The sequence below is a fragment of the Gopherus flavomarginatus genome, chromosome 3, assembly GCF_025201925.1.
Source record: "Gopherus flavomarginatus isolate rGopFla2 chromosome 3, rGopFla2.mat.asm, whole genome shotgun sequence".
NCBI classification, from domain to species: Eukaryota; Metazoa; Chordata; order Testudines; family Testudinidae; genus Gopherus; species Gopherus flavomarginatus.
In genome coordinates, this window is record NC_066619.1 from 266678977 (window position 1) to 266697486 (window position 18510).

At 40.9% G+C, this 18510-nt stretch overlaps 1 protein-coding gene across 2 annotated transcripts in view; it reads right to left on the bottom strand.

The window, feature by feature from the left end:
- Positions 1-1392: 1392 nt before the first annotated feature.
- FAM193A (family with sequence similarity 193 member A) overlaps positions 1393-18510 on the bottom strand; it is a 108583-nt gene continuing 91465 nt past the window's right edge. For both annotated transcript variants that reach the window (XM_050947314.1, XM_050947315.1), the window contains exons 19-22: positions 17579-17809; positions 10183-11029; positions 4188-4269; positions 1393-2274 (exon numbers count right to left, since the gene is read on the bottom strand). In XM_050947314.1, coding sequence (XP_050803271.1) covers positions 2181-2274; positions 4188-4269; positions 10183-11029; positions 17579-17809 — 1254 coding nt within the window. In that variant the 3' untranslated portion in view covers positions 1393-2180. The remainder of the gene's footprint in view (positions 2275-4187; positions 4270-10182; positions 11030-17578; positions 17810-18510) is intronic.

Genomic DNA, 18510 nt, shown 5'->3' on the forward strand with positions numbered 1-18510 from the left:
GAATAAGCTTTATCTGTATATTCTGGTCAGCTGTGAAGAGCATTGAGGTACCAACTTTTAAGAATGAAAGTTACATATAACAATTCAAGTGTGGGGCAATTCTTTTTGTTAAGTCTTATAAAAGGAATATTTTCAAAATAGAGAAAAGGAAAGCATGTTATATTAACAGCTTATTGAGTGCACCATGTTAAATACATGGGGAGGGAAGGTAATTTTTATTAAAACATCCTAAGTGTAGGAAGTGACTTACATATATTTTTAACAGATTTTAGAAAATCCAATATTTGCCCTCTTAACAGCACACCTATTGTGGGGAAGAGAAGAAAATTGCATAGTATTTGGAATCTTGAATGTTACCTGGTCACATGACAAGACGCAGACATTCCATTTAACACTAATAGTTCATTACTGAGTAAATCATTCAAAACTTAAATTGCAAGTAGTTGTTATCCACATTGCCATCTTGTGTTATACCCTGGTACTGAAGAACTTAGATTTCACATTGAGATAGACAATCTTTATAATGGTGGGTTAGGTCTTGATTAATCTTTTAGATTTCAGCATAATGGTACTCTTTAGTGCATTATATAGTACAAAGGACTGATGAGGACAAGAATCCTTTCATTTTTACATAATTGGGTAAAATTTAGCCCAGTTTGGAACAGACCAAAAGCTGTTCGAGTCTAGTTTTAACTCTCCCATCAGTTATCCAAAACAATTGGCATTAATTAGTAGAATTGTTTGTAGCTCTAATAGAGAAACCAGGTAATGGGTGTGCATGAGGAGTGTCTTCATTTCAATAAGCAGTCCCTCGAGGATAAGATGAGATATAATGGATAAGCAAGAGTGGAAAGTCTATACTGTTTCTCATCTACAGACAAAGAGAAGATTTCAGTCTTTAGGGCTATCATTCCATAGCCACTTTCATAAGCACTAAATTTACATAACAGTATCTTCAATCAAATCAGAACTTTGAGTTATTCCTTCAAGCTAGAAAAGGCATTGGTGATCTGTACTATTGTTATTTAACATTTGTATTGTGGTAGCACAGAAGCCATACCATATACCGTATTTTCCACAGTGGTATTACAGCTTTGTGTAGTTTCTCTCCTCACATATCTATTGAAAGAGAGGTATCAGAGTGCTTGTACAATCCATGGTATGAATTCCAGCATTCACAAGAGTACACCACACTTACAACAGATAGCGTGCATACTGCTATTGGATGGGTTCAATACAAGCGTTCCTAGACAAACACACTAAACCACACAGGGCTCTCATTGACAATCTTATCCAAGACGCATTTACGTTTAGAAGAGTCTAGCTTACTCACCAGTCCCTTTCTGTTCCTCCACTCCCTGTGCCCAAGCAGAAAAAAGCAAGACACAAGCCTTCTGCCATACTAATGTATTCCATCTTTCAAAAAGAAAGACATGATTTTAATATTACTTAACAATATGTTAAAAAAGTAGCCAGTTAGGCTTCAGTGTTAATACAATTATACTCTCTATAACAGATTTGATAGTGTGAGTATTGTTCTTTTTTAAACGTTCTCATTCTGCAAGTTTTCTTACACAAGCTGGCTACAAGTCAGGAAAAAATCAAAACACAAATAGCGTAACTTGTACACTCTTTAACAGTAGATTGTGAAAGAACTGAGGAAATGCTTGTCCCATGAGAGCCTCTTTTTCATGAAACCGTGTCAGGAGAGTTCTGGAGCAGATGAAAGCGCAACTGACTAGGTCCATTCCTTTGTCAGAAGTCAGAATGACAAAACATAGCTAGATGCAGAAGTGACAGGAGCCACTGCAGATGATGCAAACTAGTATTTTGGCCTCCACCCAAGCCTAGGAAGCAGGTTTAAGTCTTTGAGGCCAAGGCAATCAGAAGGAGTTGGAAAAAAAAACTATTGTTCCAACTCCAACAGCATACAGCTACAATCAAGTAAGTCTCACTCACAGACTACAAGCACACAAGCTAACAAATTCAGGTAGAAAGTGGCAATTTCTCAGTCTGCAAGAACTATCAGGCCAAGGGGTTCAGTGCAGATCCACACAGCACTGGGGACAAGGCAAGGCAGCACTGGCTCAAGACCAGATAAGCTCTCAGCACAGCAGGACAGATAAGTGGAGTTGTCTTTCATTGATTCCTGCAGGGTTCCCTCCCCAAACTGTGTCATTTCAATGAGCAGCAAAGGTGGTTTTTTTCAAGCTAAAATTGGACCAGTTGATGGAAAGTCTCTGCCTTGTCTGTCTGGCAGAGTCCAAGCAGAATCTGTAAACAAAACAAGCAAGAGAAAGTGAAACTGCTACACCGCTTACCAACAAAGAGATACAAATAATAGTTTGCATTTAAATAGCATCTTTAACCCCAACGGACCATAAAACACTAAATCACACAGAGGAAACACTTCACCCACCACTGAAATGTAACTACCACTGGTGTGGAATATACCAACCATTTCAACAGTCCACAATAACACTAACATTTAAAAGACATAGTGAAGACTACTGCATTCAACAAAGAATAGGAAGTACTAAGGCAAACAAAATGATGTTATCCAAACTGGAATCTGGTTAGACACTGAGCCAACACTCCTATTTTTACAAACAAAAAAAGCCCACCCCAGTCTAGAATAATTAATGAAATTAAGTGGTCAGTGCCTCTGCTTTACATATCATCTGTATTCAGGACACCATTACTCCTATACAGTGGTCCTCTCCTGACTGTAGTGAATCTGTATTTTTAAAAGTTATATTTCAGACACAAATAAACTCCATGAGAAAGTATCCAAGAAGTGGCTGAAAGTAGGACAAAGACAATAGTCCATTTATCTGGATAAAAGTAAAAAACAAAAACATTATCTACTGAGTTTCATTGGACATATAGTTCATGAAAGAGACAATGTTTCAAGAACTCAAAACAACAGGTAAGCATGTATTCCAACTATTGTTAATATGTATCTGTGTCCTGTATCAAGAGCAAGCTATATTCTCCATTGAGTGTGATTGTGCAATTCTTAGCATTTGTGGTAGTAAATGTGAGCATCAAGAGAACACTCACAAAAGTAGTATCTAGTTCCTCTTTGGTGTGCTAAATTGCTTTCACTAAAGGTACATCTATACTGCTATGGCTGTGATGTTGTAGTATCATAGTACAGAAGCTTCCTACATTGACGGATGAGGGTTTTCTGTTGATGTAGGTAATCCACCTCTCAGCGGTGGTAGGTAGGTCAACAGAAGTTCTTCTGTTGACCTGGTCAATCTACACTGGATGTTAGGTCTACTTAACTACAGGGCTCAGGGTGTTAAATTTTTCATAGCCCCGAGCGATGTAGCTAGGTTGACTGAGTTTTAGGTGTAGATCAGGCCCGAGAATTAAAGTCCACGGAAGAGAGGGGACACAGTGAGAGACGCAAGGCAAAAGTTACATTGCAAGGACTAAGCTTTTCTTTAATTTGGAATAGAAGAGATTTAAAGGCAACTTGCTAGAGAAATTCCAAAATGGGGATAAAGTGACATTAAAGAGGCAGTAAAAAGTACCAATTACACAACTCCTAGTCAGCCTGTACAGTTCATTGCCGTAGTATAGTTCATTGCTAGAAATTGCCAAAGAGTACAGGCAAACTGTATAACAATATTTGTAACTGGATTTTCTATGAATACTGACTGATTCAGGCAGTACTCTCCATTATATCTATAAAAGGAAATCTCAAACATAATTTTTAAAAAAATGATAGAAAGTTAGTGAGCCCATTAAATGCGTCTTCTTGGTGTAAATGGATAGCTTGCCAGAGTTCAGAGGAAACAGTACAAAGTGTTCCGATACCATGGTGATCAACAGTTTAAAAAACTAAACAGACAGCACTGAACAGATAGCTAAGTGCATTGTGGGAAAGTTTAGTCTTCCTCCAAAGTAATAAGTAATGTCAGTGATGGAGATAGAATAGCAGATGCCATAGATAAATGTCTGTTGTAGTATGGCAAATACATATTATTGACTCTTGTCTGGTTCTCCATGTTCTGTGCTAAGGCCACATGACTATAATTTCTACCCATAAAGCTATAGCTTTGACACTCGTTACAGTAACCATGCTTTTATAAAAAGAGTTAATTGTTTTCATTTCGATCACATATATTAAGCAACACAACAAGCATACATGCAGAGTTGATAGCACTTTTATTTACCTTTTAAAATACTCCACTTCCCGTTCCGTCTCATCCATTTCCACACTGTCTAGGTCAATGTCTTTGGGCAGAAACACATCATCTGCAAAATGGAAAGATACACCAAATTAGTTTCAGTTGGTTGTTTTACTCTAGAAGAAAAAAATATTTGGACAGACTGAAGTGAGGTCTCTGAGGATTGCTTGGCCTTTGTATACTTCTTTTGGCTGAAGGCTAAAAAAAACTAAACAACTTATTTCCAATAGAAAAGACAAAAAGGAATCAGCAGCAGATTGACTCTTCACATTGATTACAAAACATTCCACAGGACTGGCCCATGCAAGAGAGACTTCAAATACAGAACAGATTGGGAAACTGAAGAGCTGATCAGCCAGCAAGGGTTACTCGGAGTGAAAAATATACAATAATTGGCTGCCCTGAACTTGTTAGCCTCATCACCCTCTGATGAATCTACACACCCGAGAGGCAGTTTTTGCAACAATCTAATTCACATTTGATTTAAAAATACTTTGGGAGATGGTTTTTTGTAGTATTGGTATTACTGGCTCTGGGTCATAGTGTATGAAACCAGAATAATGATATAGCTATGATTGTGATCTTCTGTGCTTTTATCATGATTAATATCCATATTTAAACATTGTCTGACCTCAGAACCTATTTAGGATCTATAAAGAATAGTACTGGCCTAGGATGGGATGCTTAAAAAAACCACAGTTCATTATGGCTTTGTCTAGACTAGTTTTTGGTCAGGCTGTAACTCAAGTTAACTAACATGATTTGAATGCTAATCTAAACATAAGAACCGCCATACGGTTAGATCAATGATCCATCTAGCTCAGTATCCTATCTTCCAAAAATGGCCAATACTAGATGCTTCAAAGGGAACGAACAGAACAGGGCAAATATCAAGTGATCCATCCCTGACATCCAATCCCAGCTTCTTGTAGTCAGAGGCTTAGGGACACCCAGAACATGAGATTGCATTCTGACTATCCTGGCTAATAGTCTTTGATGGACCTATCCTCCATTAACTTAATTAAATTCCTTTTTTGAACCCAGTTATATTTTTGGCCTTCACATCATCCCCTGGCAATGAGTTCCACAGGTTCACTGTGTGTTCTGTGATAAAGTATCAGGTACTTCCTTTTGTTTGTTTTGAAACCTACTGCCTATAATTTCATCAGATGAACCCTGGTTCTTGTATTATGCAAAGTGGTAAATAACACTTTCTTACACACCATTCGTCATTTTACAGACCTCTATCATAGCCCCCTCTAGTTGTTTCTTTACCAAGCTGAACAGCCCCAAACTTTTTAATCTCTCTTCATACTGAAGCTGTTATATACCCTGAATCATTTTTTCCTGCCCTTCCCTGTATCTTTTCTATTTCTAATATATATATTTTTTGAGATGAGACAACCAGAACTGCACGAAGTATTCAAGGTGTCATCTTACCATGGATTTATACAGCGGTATGATATTTACTGTCTTATTATCTATCCCACTCCACAATCATTTGTTCCTGGTCATGGTTCAGTTTACACTGTGCTGAAGCATGATCTGGAACGAGTGCTTGTGAAACATGTAGCACTAAAACTAATTAGTTAACTCTAGTTAATCGGCAATTGATTAACTTTGGAACAACATAACCAAGAACTACCAATCTAAACGAAACCCATGAGTAATTGGAGATTTACAGGGCTGAAACTGATGGCTGAATCCAGAATAAGAGCAGATCAGGGTATCGCTTCTGAATAGTTGTAGTAATATTAACGGATGCCTCATTTGTTCTGCACTAGTCCAGCATCTTCAACAAGTAATTACAGAATAAAATTGCTGCTTTGTAAAATAGGGCCAGTGTCCGATCACTTTTTCTGAAAGTGATTTTACATTTAAAAAGGAAGTAGTACTTGATCTAAGGAGAAAACAGCAGAAATAGATAATATGTTGCAGAGGCCGCCCTCTCCTTCCTGTCTCTCCCCCACCCTCCACCCCACGATACAGATCAGAGCTGCACAAAATGTTTCAGATAAATACTTCATTCACCAAACACAACCCCTCTCCCCCACAAAAAAAAAACAAACAAAAAACCCCAACCTGCTGTTTTGGTCAACTGAAAACTATTTCGTGAATTTAGCCTAATGAGCTTCATGAATGTGCATGTGTGCCATTCAGCCCAGTGCTTAAGGCATATGGCTGGTATATGGGAAACCCAGGTTTGAATCCACATTCTGGAGCAGAGAGTTCAACTCAGATCTCCCAGATGAGCATACTAACTAGAGCTGTTCTAGAATGGGTTCCCACAATCTCTCCTGCTGAAGCTGTTTCTCTTTGTATAGATATTTAAATATTCACTGGGCCTGAGAGAGAGAACGACTCTACATCCTAATGATGAAGATACTCAACAGGGAGAAAGGATACATGGATTAAAATCATTCCTCTGAATCAGCCAGAGAGAAGACTCGTTAGAACAAAAACCTGTTTTATTTCTTATACAACAATGCTATGGCATATGCTTTGTTAGAACATGATTTAGAGGGCATTCAAATAATTTGGTCCAATCTACCCTGCCAGATTTAATTGTATCTTAACCATGGTTGGAGACTACTGTTGACTATAATGTTGTTTCGACAGGAATTGAGCCCACAAAATGGCTTTATGTTACAATTTAATTTTGCTTGTCTAAAAAGTCTCTCTCCATGTAATCTAAGTAAATATGCTAAAAACTAACAGCAGCAACAGACTTAGGTCTTTCTGTTAGCACAGATCCTTGTGCTGCATCTTCCAAGACAATGGGCTGCCAAAAGGGCTGAGAAGAAAACTCTCTAATCCTCCTCCTAATCCCCTCATTAAAACTCTGTCGTGATGCCCGCAAAATCTTGGTATGTTATCATTGGAAGTTTTTAAGAACAGGTTAGATAAACACTTGCCAGGGATGTCCGAAGTATATTTGGTCCTGCCTCAGCGCAGGGGCCTGGACTACACGACCTCTCGAGGTCCCCTCCAACCCTACATTTTGCTGATTCTATGATAATTAGCAGGTGCTCTGAGATACTGAACAGTGAATCTGTAAACTGTATTTGGAATAACGTTGTCAGCAAACGAGCCAAGCAAGAGTTCACGAATCGTAATTTTCCACATCTCCTAATTCAGATCTTAAAATGGAGATGAGATGAAATTAGGAAGGGTGAAAAGATAATTCCAACTTAAAAGATGGGTTTTTAAATGAAGATAATTGGAAGAAGAAAGGCAAGCTTCATTGTCTTAGAAAATGATTATTAAAATAGTAGGACTGGATCAGTAGGCAAACTTGAAGGAAGAAGCTAGTGCTGCTTCCAGTGAGGGATCCTTTCTCATTTAACAAAGCATCATTTTATTGTAGGATAATGTAATAGTTCCTCACTATGATGAAACCATGCAGAATGAGAGTACTGGAGAGATGTTATGTATTTACAGGGCTGTCTGGTTCACAGAAGGGTAAACTTCAAAGGCTAGAGATTTAGTTACCTGTTAAATTACATAAGACTCTTCTCTAGCAATACTACTGGCTTTGGCACTCTGGAGAATCCTGGGGTACCTAGGGGGTTTCGTGGTTACTTACTCCAGTCTCTCCTTTTTTTTAGAGCAACTTTTGAAGCTGCTACAAAAATATGCAAAATTAAAGTCTCCCTGTTTTAAATCTACTATGAACAAGCCTGTTTTTGTATAAAAACTAACTGGAGAATTGCTTTCCTTATTTATTATTTGTATGATCACAGCACCTAGGAGCCCGAGTCCAGGACCAGGACCCGGACCAGGACCCGGACCCCACTGTGCTCAATTAGGCAGCAAGATTTGAATCCATGACTCCTACCTGCCAGGGGACAGCCTTTATCACTAGACAGTCACTCTGTCTTTGGCCCAATAAATACATAGGTACACAAAGTGGAATAGCTTCAAGAGGAAAGACTGAGAACATCCCACCTCAGAATACCTTATAGATTAATGGTTAGGATGCTTACCTGGAAGGAGAAATATCTGAGCTGACGTTCCTGCTCCAGGATGGGGATTCAAAGCTGGGTGTCCCAGGAAAGTGCCCTAACCACTGGACTAAAGGTTACAGACACACAACTTACTCCAGTGTTTAGGGCATTTGTGTTGGGCATGCACAAAGTCTGCTGACAAATTCCAAACATTTCTGGAATTGAACCAAATTTTTCGTGATTTTTCACTTGGCTGGCTGAAGCAAAAAATTCAGCTATTCACCCCAGCTCTATTATAGAGCCTTCCACACCTTCCAGTTCCTCACCAGTAGTGATCATTAATTCCCATCAAATATATCTAGGAGGAGGAAGAGAGGTGGCATGGTTTATGATTCTCCTCTGCAAATTGAGAAGGATAGTATGCACAGAAGGGTGGGAAATAGAGGAGTTTGGGAAGTGAGGCCAATGTGAAGGGAAAGAAAAAGCAAAGCCCAATCCCCAGCAAACTACAACTAGATGTGCAGGGAAGGGAAACAAAAGGGTGAAGGAATGGGAAGAATCTGAGAGAGATCTGAGGTAGGTTTCATTCAATCCCAGCATAAGACCACTGAACACAAACCTGGGCTCCTCATCCTGCCCTCATGATCACTATGCATTTGTTCTGTGCTCTGGTAATGAAACTTACAATAATTCAGTTTTGTGAAGTTCTGGAACATACCCCACACCACCCTCTAAGGATCTCAAGTTTTAATCTGTAGAATACTCAAGAGAGCCGCAAGAATGAAATACATAAATGCTAAAATTAAGTGCCATTATGCCATAGATACTTAGTTCAAGCACTGCTATCACACAGCTATTTGGTGATTTATGGAAAATTTGTTGGCATTCTCAGTCCAACTCCACATAGAAAATGTCCATATCACTAAATTAGTAGTCTCATCAAAGACTGAACAGACACAGATTCTGAACTATGCTAGCACGTAGAGGTGGTATTTTGGGTAGCAGAGCACTGTAAGGGGAAGCTTGCACTGCACCTACTCATGATATGCCTATTCTGAGGTTACAAAGGGAAACTAAAGTAACCTGGTTACCTGTACATTTTAAGAAGTGCTAAAAATCACTCTATGAAAAGAATTGTACATCTTTCCATCTTGTGTGAGAAATACAGTGACATGCTTTATAATTAATAATTTCTTAGCAAGGAAAAATGCATAAAATGCATGTATGAAGCAATTCTTATCTGGTGTGTGTTATCTGGATGGCAAACTTTCACATTCACTTATTTTACTTCACAGTATATTTACTCATTGTGAATGCACAGTGAAACTGTTTGTAGAGGAATAAAATGAAATACTGAACTTGCTTTATAATCACCTTTCCAGTACAGAGATGTTCTATGGAGAAAGATTGTTTTTAAGTGAAATCAATGTATGCATAACTAACTCTTCCCTCTCTGCAGAATCCTGTGCTCTTTGATTTACCACGTGATATGAGAGTGACTGGTTTTAGACTCAATATTCCTACTGATTCAATCTTCCTATCACAGTAGAGATTAATTTTAAAAACATGCTTTGAAAACTAGTTAAAGAGTTTCTCCAAAATGGGGTTTGCCATCAAAATATCCAGTAATTATATTTCAAGTCTGTCACTTCATATAGGTCTTATGAAAGAGATGGTACTTGTATGCTATTGTTTAGTTGACTCAAAGTGTATGGACGGGATACAAAAAACACTAGCTGTAATAATCTCTTACATGTTTTTCCATACTTATTATTCCATACTGGTTAGCTATTTGCATCTCTATTAATACTGAACATCAGATTAAATATCAATGCTAAGAGCACAGAAAAATAGAATAATTAACTAAAAATGTCATTATAGTGACTGACAACAGATGCAGGAGATCGGATTCTTCTCTCACACCTGTTTAACATCAGTGAGTTACTCTCAATTTACACTGACATGAGTGATTGGAAAGCTCTCCCAACATTTTGAAACTAATCTATATGAAAAATTATTAGTTATGCACTTACCTATGGAATTGTTGACTTTGTCTCCCTTCTTTTTCTTGTTTTTCTTGTTCTTGCCTTTTGGCTGAGGAGATTCTGCAAGTATCAATTTATTGTTTTGTTGCTGCTCACTTGGAGAAGGGGACTCACTCACTACAGGTGTTTTCTCTTCCTTTACGTGATTCAGCTGCTTTTTGTTATTATTACTGCTTGTTTTTTTCTCCTCTTTTTTTGGCTCTGCAAGCAGTGGGAGCTCTACTGCTTTCACTTTGGATTCGAGTTGGTTTCTTGTCTTAGACTGAATCTCTGTTGCTTTGGTGGATTCAGCATGCTTTTTCATTTGTTCAGCATAGGGTTTGTTTATTTGTTTTAGTTTTTGTTTACTATTACCTTCTTTATGATGATGCATTATATCAAAGAGAAAAGACAGGGGCTCATGCTGTTTCACATTCATCTCTTTCTGGAAAAGCAACTTTGAGTCTCTAGTGTTTGTGGGATCAGACAATTCACAGACCATCTCAGGAACTGGCCTCTGTTCCACATGATTTACATGCCTAGACAGTGAACTAGATAAGGTTTCTACCTTTTCTGATTGCTCAAGTATGCCATTCTGAATGTCTTCTGGGGGGTTTGGGATTGATTCCTTCACTGCCTGGCAGTTTCGAGTAAGCATTTCCATCTTCTGACAGTCTTTACTTGTTCTGTCTTTTTTCTTTTTCTTTACAGCCTGTAACTGCTGAAGTTCTTGAAGTTGTTGCAGCTCCTGTTTTAGTCTTTCTTCCTCCTCCTCTTCCCGCCGTCTCTGCTCTTCAAGGAATTGATGATGCTCCCTCTCTTTGGCTTCTGCTTCAAGACGAGCCTTTTCTTCTAGCTACAAAAGCAGCAGTTTATTAAATAAATGATGACAAAGATTCTAAGAACTAGACATTTGGGAAAAGATCTTCATCTCAACAGCTAATTTCTAAACATTCCACGTTACAAGGGATTTGTTAAGGAATTTTAGAAGTCACAGGGCTTGTCTACACTACCTGCCGGATTGGCAGGCAGCAAATAGATCCAACAGGGGTCGATTTATCGCATAGTATAGATGCGATAAATTGACCGCTGAGTGCTCTCCCATCAACTCCGGTACTCCACCAGAACGAGGAGCATAAGAGGAGTCGACGGGAGAGAATCAGCTGCAGACTTACCACAGTGAAGACACCACGGTAAGCAGATCTAAGTACGTCGACTTCAGCTACACTATTCACTATCTTAGATCAATCCTGCACAGTAGTGTAGACAAGCCCACGTATGGAACATAAATGTACCCCTCAAGAATAGTATTAGAATAGGCAAACAATTTAAAATGAACACATTTAGCAGCTACCTACATATATTGTCCATGAAGCTATAGCACATTTTCCATTTACAATAACTTGCAATCTGCTCAATATAAAGCAGGAAAAAATCATTTTTCAGCTCATTTTTATAACATTAAAGAGATAATATTCAACTGAGCGCACAACTGTATATCCTTTATAATATCACAAGCAAGAATAGGCTGCGGGGGTGGATAAAGGCTGGGTGTTCATATATAGTACCAATAGGTGTAAATATGACACAAGAAACATGACAGTGTTATTCCTGACCACAAAGAGGCCCTTCTCCTGAAAATCCAGTGAATGAACCTAGATAAAGGTATTATGCATATTACTAAAGTGGATCACACCCTTTTTTCAGTATTGTTTTTATAATATTAAAATCATAGTATTCCATTGAACATTTAACAAATCGATATGAAAATATGCTCTTAATTGGAAAATTCCACAGTACTTTAAATTCTAACAACCATCAATAAAAATAATGTCATCCAGTAACATTATATGAGAATCACAGTCCTTTTTACTTGTAAATGAGGAAGCAAATTAACACTAAAGTTGTAAAAAATCAAAAGACCGTCATTCATTATTTTTAAAAACTGTTTTCTTGATTACTAATTCAAAATGGGTCTTCTCAGTTATTACTGAAAATAATCAAGCTTTTATTGTGCTAAGTTTGCTTACCTCTCAATTATATTACGAGCAGTAGCTTCTTATACAGTGCCATTTGCTAGTTGACAGCCAGATCTCGCAAAAATTTTGTGCATTTTTGGAAGCACTTATATGTGACTCATTCATTTAAAGAGTTTAGTAAGTTTGGGGGCTTTTTGAGGGGTTTTCTTGAAAAAAATCCTACAAAATCTTCTGATTCTTTTCTTCTGGAGTACACAGCACTGTATTTGCATAATTTGTGTTTTTAAAATGAATTAACAGACAATGTTAAAAACAAGCAGTTTAAAGAAAACTACTTCTTAACTTTGGGACTTATGAAAAAATAGTCTATTTTTCATTAGTATGGCCTATGTTAAAAACAACTTTGGCCCCCCTACTAAATACCCCAAACCACAAATTTACTTTGCATATTTGGATTAGTATATTTTGCTATAAAGTATCACCTAAAATGTGGAATATTTAGTGATCTTATAAAATTTATTTTCCTGATTTCAAACATACACAGTAACTTAAGCCTTATTTTGAACCTGTATATCCTGAAGTAGGTGTGTGAAGATATCAACTCAACAAGAGACCCAGATTTTCTGTTTATTAAGATAAGACCAAAATTTAAACCATTTTCCTGTACCACCTCACAACCAAATCTTCACAATTTTTGAAGGACATAATTCCATATATTTCCTCTTTTTTTTGTCAACTGGCATTTAAAAGCTAGCTAAGTTCAGACTTCATACTGCAATTTCATGAGTTAGTTGGGGGTGGTCCTGCTTTGAGCAGGGGGTTGGACTAGCTGACCTCCTGAGGTGTCTTCCAACTCTAATCTTCTATGATTCTATGAATATTTACCCTCCAGCCAACCAGGGAGACTATGGGCTTGCCTACACTGGAGAGTTGCAGCGCTGTAAACCCACCACCAGCGCTGCAACTTACTCACCGTCCACACTTGCAAGGCACATACAGCGCTGCATCTCCCTGGCTGCAGCGCTGGTTGTACTCCTGCTCTGCCTTGGGTATAAGGATTGCAGTGCTGGTGATGCAGCGCTGCTCCGCAAGTGTGGCCACCAAAAGCACTGTAATTGGCCTCTGAGGTATTCAGAGGTATCCCAGAAAGCCTGTTCAGCCACTCTGCTCATCAGTTCGCACTCTACAGCCCTGGCCTCAGGTGACCCGCCCTTTAAATCCCCCGGGAATTTAAAAAATCCCCTTCCTGTTTGCTCAGCCAGGTGTGGAGTGCAATTAATCAGTGAATCTTTCCAGGTGACCATGCCTCCACGCGCCAAACGAGCCCCAGCATGGAGCAATGGTGAGTTGATGGACCTCATCAGTGTTTGGGGGGAGGAAGCTGTGCAGTCACAGCTGCGCTCCAGAAATAGGAATTACAATACCTATGGGCAGATCTCAAGGGCCATGCTGGAAAGGGGCCATGACCTGGACGCAGTGCAGTGCAGGGTTAAAGTAAAGGAGCTGTGGAGTGCCTATTGCAAAGCCCACGAGGAAAACCGCCGCTCAGGTGCTGCCCCTGTGACCTGCTGTTTTTACAAGGAACTGGACGCGATACTTGGGGGTGACCCCACTGCCAATCCGATGACCACGATGGACAGTTCAGAGCGGGGAGAGGAGGTGGGGGTGGAGGAAACCGAGAGTGAGGGTACTGGGGTGGAGGGAGACACCCCGGAGTCCCAGGAGGCATGCAGCCAGGAGCTCTTCTCAAGCCAGGAGGAAGCTAGCCAGTCGCAGCAGCTGGAACTTGTTGGTGAAGAAGAAGCAGAGGAGCGGGTTCCCGGTAAGCAGCTTTTATTTTCAGGATGAAAATGTTTCAGGAGAGGAGCCGGGGTTATGGCTGCATGCATGCATGCCTAGATGTGGAATAGCCCATTGATGTGGTCTATCACGTTGCAGTAATCGGCCTCAGTAATCTCTTCAAAAGTTTCAGTCAGAGCGTGGGCAATGCGCTTGCGCAAGTTTATAGGGAGAGCCACTGTGGTCCTTGTCCCAGTCAGGCTAATGCGTCTGCGCCACTGTGCCGCGAGGGGTGGGGGGACCATTACTGCACACAGGCAAGCTGCATAGGGGCCAGGGCAGAATTCACACTGCTGTAGAAGACTCTCCCTTGCTTCTCAGGAGACCCGCAGCAGCGAGATATCTTCCAGGATAAACTCCTGTGGAAAATGTTGGGATAGCGTTCAGTGTAGTTCCCCCTGCAACTGTTTGCTTTCCCCAACGCACAGAAATCCCAGTACAGCCCTGAACCAATCAGTCGCCATTCCCAGGTGACCTGCAGCATCGAGATATCTTCCAGGATTAACTCCTGCACCCATTCCCCCTTACTCACCATTTCTTCGCTGCTGTGGGTTCTGTGTGCTCTGTTTGGTATGTGGAAAGTATGCTAAAGTGAGACTGTAAACTCCTTCACAGTGATTATACACAATGCTGCCTCTCTGTTAAATGTTTCAATTTTTGTCTTTCTAATAACAATGTCCTTGAATTCTCGACTGGCTGTATCAGAGACTGCTGAGAGGCTACAAAACCTGAGGAAGAAGTCACAAAAAAGCTAAGAAGGTGAAAGCAGTTATGAATCAGTCTGCCAGAGAGAGTAAAAACCTGCAGAACTGGAGGGGAAAAATGCAGCAGAAAGGCAGTGGCTAAGAAAAGCATGAAGCAGCTGATAAGCATCCTGGCGCGCCAAACGGACTGTATCCAGTCACCCGTAGCCATGCTGGCAGAGCACTACCGTGCCACCCCCCCCAGTCCCAAAGCTCTTTCCCTTGTGCCCCAATGTCAGCTCAAAACCCGCTTCTCCAGCATCCAGGTTCTTACCACCACTAGCTGCCCCCAACACCTGTACGTTCACCAACCAGCCCTGAGAACTACGACCCTTACCCTCTGCACTCAACCCCCATCACCATGCAGCATTTTCTTCCTGAAGTGCAGCAGTCATTGCACAGCACTCCAGGCAGGACTTAGTCAAACCTCTGACTGTACAGTTCACCACCCACTCCCCTGCCCTTTTAGTTATTTTCTTTTCAATAAATGAATTCTTGGCTTTTAAAACAGGTTTTTTTATTGCAGAAAGTGAAAGATACCGTAGCCCCGGAAAAAAACAGGCACTGCAAATCATTGTAACCACTGCACTTCACTCCCGTGCAAGGCACCAAACATTACTGTTGGTTTTCAGCCTCAGATTCCTCCCTCAAGGCATCCCTAATCCTTACAGCCCTGTGCTGGGCCTCTCTAGTAGCCCTGCTCTCTGGCTGTGCAAATTCAGCCTCCAGGCGTTGAACCTTGGAGGTCCATTCCTGACTGAAGGTTTCACCCTTCCCTTCACAAATATTATGGAGGGTACAGCACGCAGATATAAACACAGGGAAGCTGCTTTCCCTCAAGTCTAGCTTCCCATAAAGAGATCTCCAGCGTCCTTTTAAATGGCCAAAAGCACACTCCACAGTCATTCAGCACCGGCTAAGCCTGTAGTTGAACCGGTCCTTGCTCCTGTCAAGCTTCCCTGTATACAGTTTCATGAGCCAAGGCATTAATGGGTAAGCGGGGTCTCCAAGGATCACAATGGGCATTTTGACGTCCCCTACTGTGATCTTCCCGTCTGGGAAAAAAGTCCCAGCCTGCAGCTTCCTGAACAGGCCACTGATCCGAAAGATGCGTGCATCATGCACCTTTCCAGGCCAGCCTGTGTAAATGTCAATGAAACACCCAGGGTGATCCACACGTGCTTGGAGAACCATAGAGAAATACCCCTTCCGATTAATGTACTCGGATGCTAGTGGGGTGGTGCCAGAATAGGAATATGCGTCCCATCTATTGCCCCTCCACAGTTAAGGAAACCCATTTGTGCAAAGCCATCCAGAGTGTTCTGCACGTTCCCCAGAGTCACGGTTCTTCTTAGGAGGATGCGATTAATGGCCCTGCAAACTTGCATCAACCCGATTCCAACGGTTGACTTTCCCACTCCAAACTGGTTCGCGACCGATCGGTAGCTGTCTGGAGTTGCCAGCTTCCACATTGCAACAGCCACCCGCTTCTCCACAGGCAGGGCAGCTCTCAATCTCATGTCCTTGCACCACAGGGTTGGGGCGAGCTCCTCACACAGTCCCATGAAAGCGGCTTTTCTCATCCGAAAGTTCTGCAGCCACTGCTCGTCATCGCAGACTTCCACGATGATGTGATCCCACCACTCAGTGCTTGTTTCCCAAGCCCAAAAGCGGCGTTCCACGGTGCTGAGCATGTCCGTTAATGCCACAAGCAATTTAGTGTCATACGCGTCAGGCGACTCGATATCGTCAGACTCCTCACTGTCATTTTGGAGCTGAAGGAACAGCTCAACTGCCAAACGTGATATGCTGGCGACACTCATCAGCAAAGTCCTCAGCAGCTCGGGCTCCATTTCCCACAGAAGTCGCGCTACACAGAAATCATTGGGAGACTCACAATGGCGCCAAACGTGACGGAAAAACAGTGACTGCTGGGATGTGAAGCGATGCACCACAGGGCGTTGGGACAGGAAGCGAAATGACCCACACCCTTCCGTCCCCTTCCCACAACCCACGGCGCCAAAATGGGACGAGGTGCTCTGTGGGATAGCTGCCCACAATGCACCACTCACAACAGTGCTGCAAATGCTGCAAATGTGGCCACACTGCAGCGCTGGTAGCTGTTAGTGTGGCCACACTGCAGCGCTTTCCCTATACAGCTGTACGAAGACAGCTGTAACTCCCAGCGCTGCACACTTGCAAGTGTAGCCAAGCCCTATGGCTCTTCACTCAACGTGTCTTTAATTCCACTTAGACCACAGTAGAGGGTGCCACAGAGCAGCTTCCAAATCCACTAGAAGGTGCACAAATAACTTACATATCTTGAGTCTCCTCCACATCAGCAGACATACTACTCCTATGCTACATGGTTGAAGGAACATTTTAATGGAACTGACTGATAGTAAAGAATGCTAGATTTTTACATCCACTCATTATTAATGTGTAATATTAATGCACTCCAGGATGGTTACTCAAAGATCCTGAAATTATTGACACTAAAAAAATACCTCCTTTTGGTGATGTGCAGTTCTAATATGCAATTTATTTGCAATTAAAAAAAAAAAAGAGAGAGCTACGATATACTGGTAAATCCTCAGAGTAAAAAAAACTCAGATAGCTTTCAAAACAGCACAATGACTATACCCACCAGACTAAACCAACTATGTTCTACACCTGTATGCTACAGACTACATCAATGGCAGTTTAAAATCAGTAATGCACATTCAATCAGTAGTCTGCCATTCAAAATGATGCCGATGGAAAGTTTCACACAAATACCTATATACATAATGCCTTATAAATTCAAGTGAGATAATTTATGACAAATATGGGTCTGTTTCTTACCTTTCTTTGCTTATGTCTTGCTCGCTTGGCTGCCCGAGAGCTGCTTACTGGTTTGGTCTCAGAGCTATTTATGAATTGTAGCAAGTCTTCCACTTTTCGATGGTCAACTACACTCTCTCTTTCAGAAATCTGGTCTGGTTTCTTCGGCTGCTCCTCTTTCCTCTTTGTTAAACGTAAACGAAGTTTTTCCCTCATTTCTGCATAATTTCTACTGGTTGGTGCAGCGGGTGGCTAATGGCCACAAGAGAAAAAAAAATACAGTAAACTGGCTTGAAAGTTTCACAGTATAGCTTAGAATTTTGCAATATGAAGTTTCAGGTAGTGCATAAACTATACCGACTCCCAATGTCGGTTGTGTGCACATGTATGCAACAGACAACAGTATCACAACACATTTTTGGCTGTCTTATTAGCCAGACCTGTTTGTTTACTTTTATCTTGTAGTGGAAGAGGTGGGTGGGGAGGTAGAGGGATATGAAATGCCAGCAAGGAAGTTTCCAGTGATAGGTCAGGAATTAGTTACAGTGGTTGACAGATTATTAATGTAATTTGAAAAAGGAGTAAGGTTTTGCTGCCACTGTTTTCCATGTAAATATTTAGTGGTAGGGAAAAAAATAAGCCGCCGCCGCCACCACCACCACTTTCATGCAGTTGTTTGTTTGACTTTAGGCTAAAACTACAGCCCAATCCAGTGAGCTGGGTTGGTTGTCACTTTGAATTGTCTTTATTGCTATACAATGTAGGTAGTAATGGCTGATTTTGTTTTAATACCCATAAGCATAGTTTTTACCCCAAAATGGGAAAAGCGTCAGAGACTCCATGAAGTCCACTATGTACTTAACTATTATTACAGATTTTACATGGAAGATGATTAGCTACTATGGTAATGGATGGCTGTGTAAAACCCTAAAATAGATTGCCACACTAAAAGT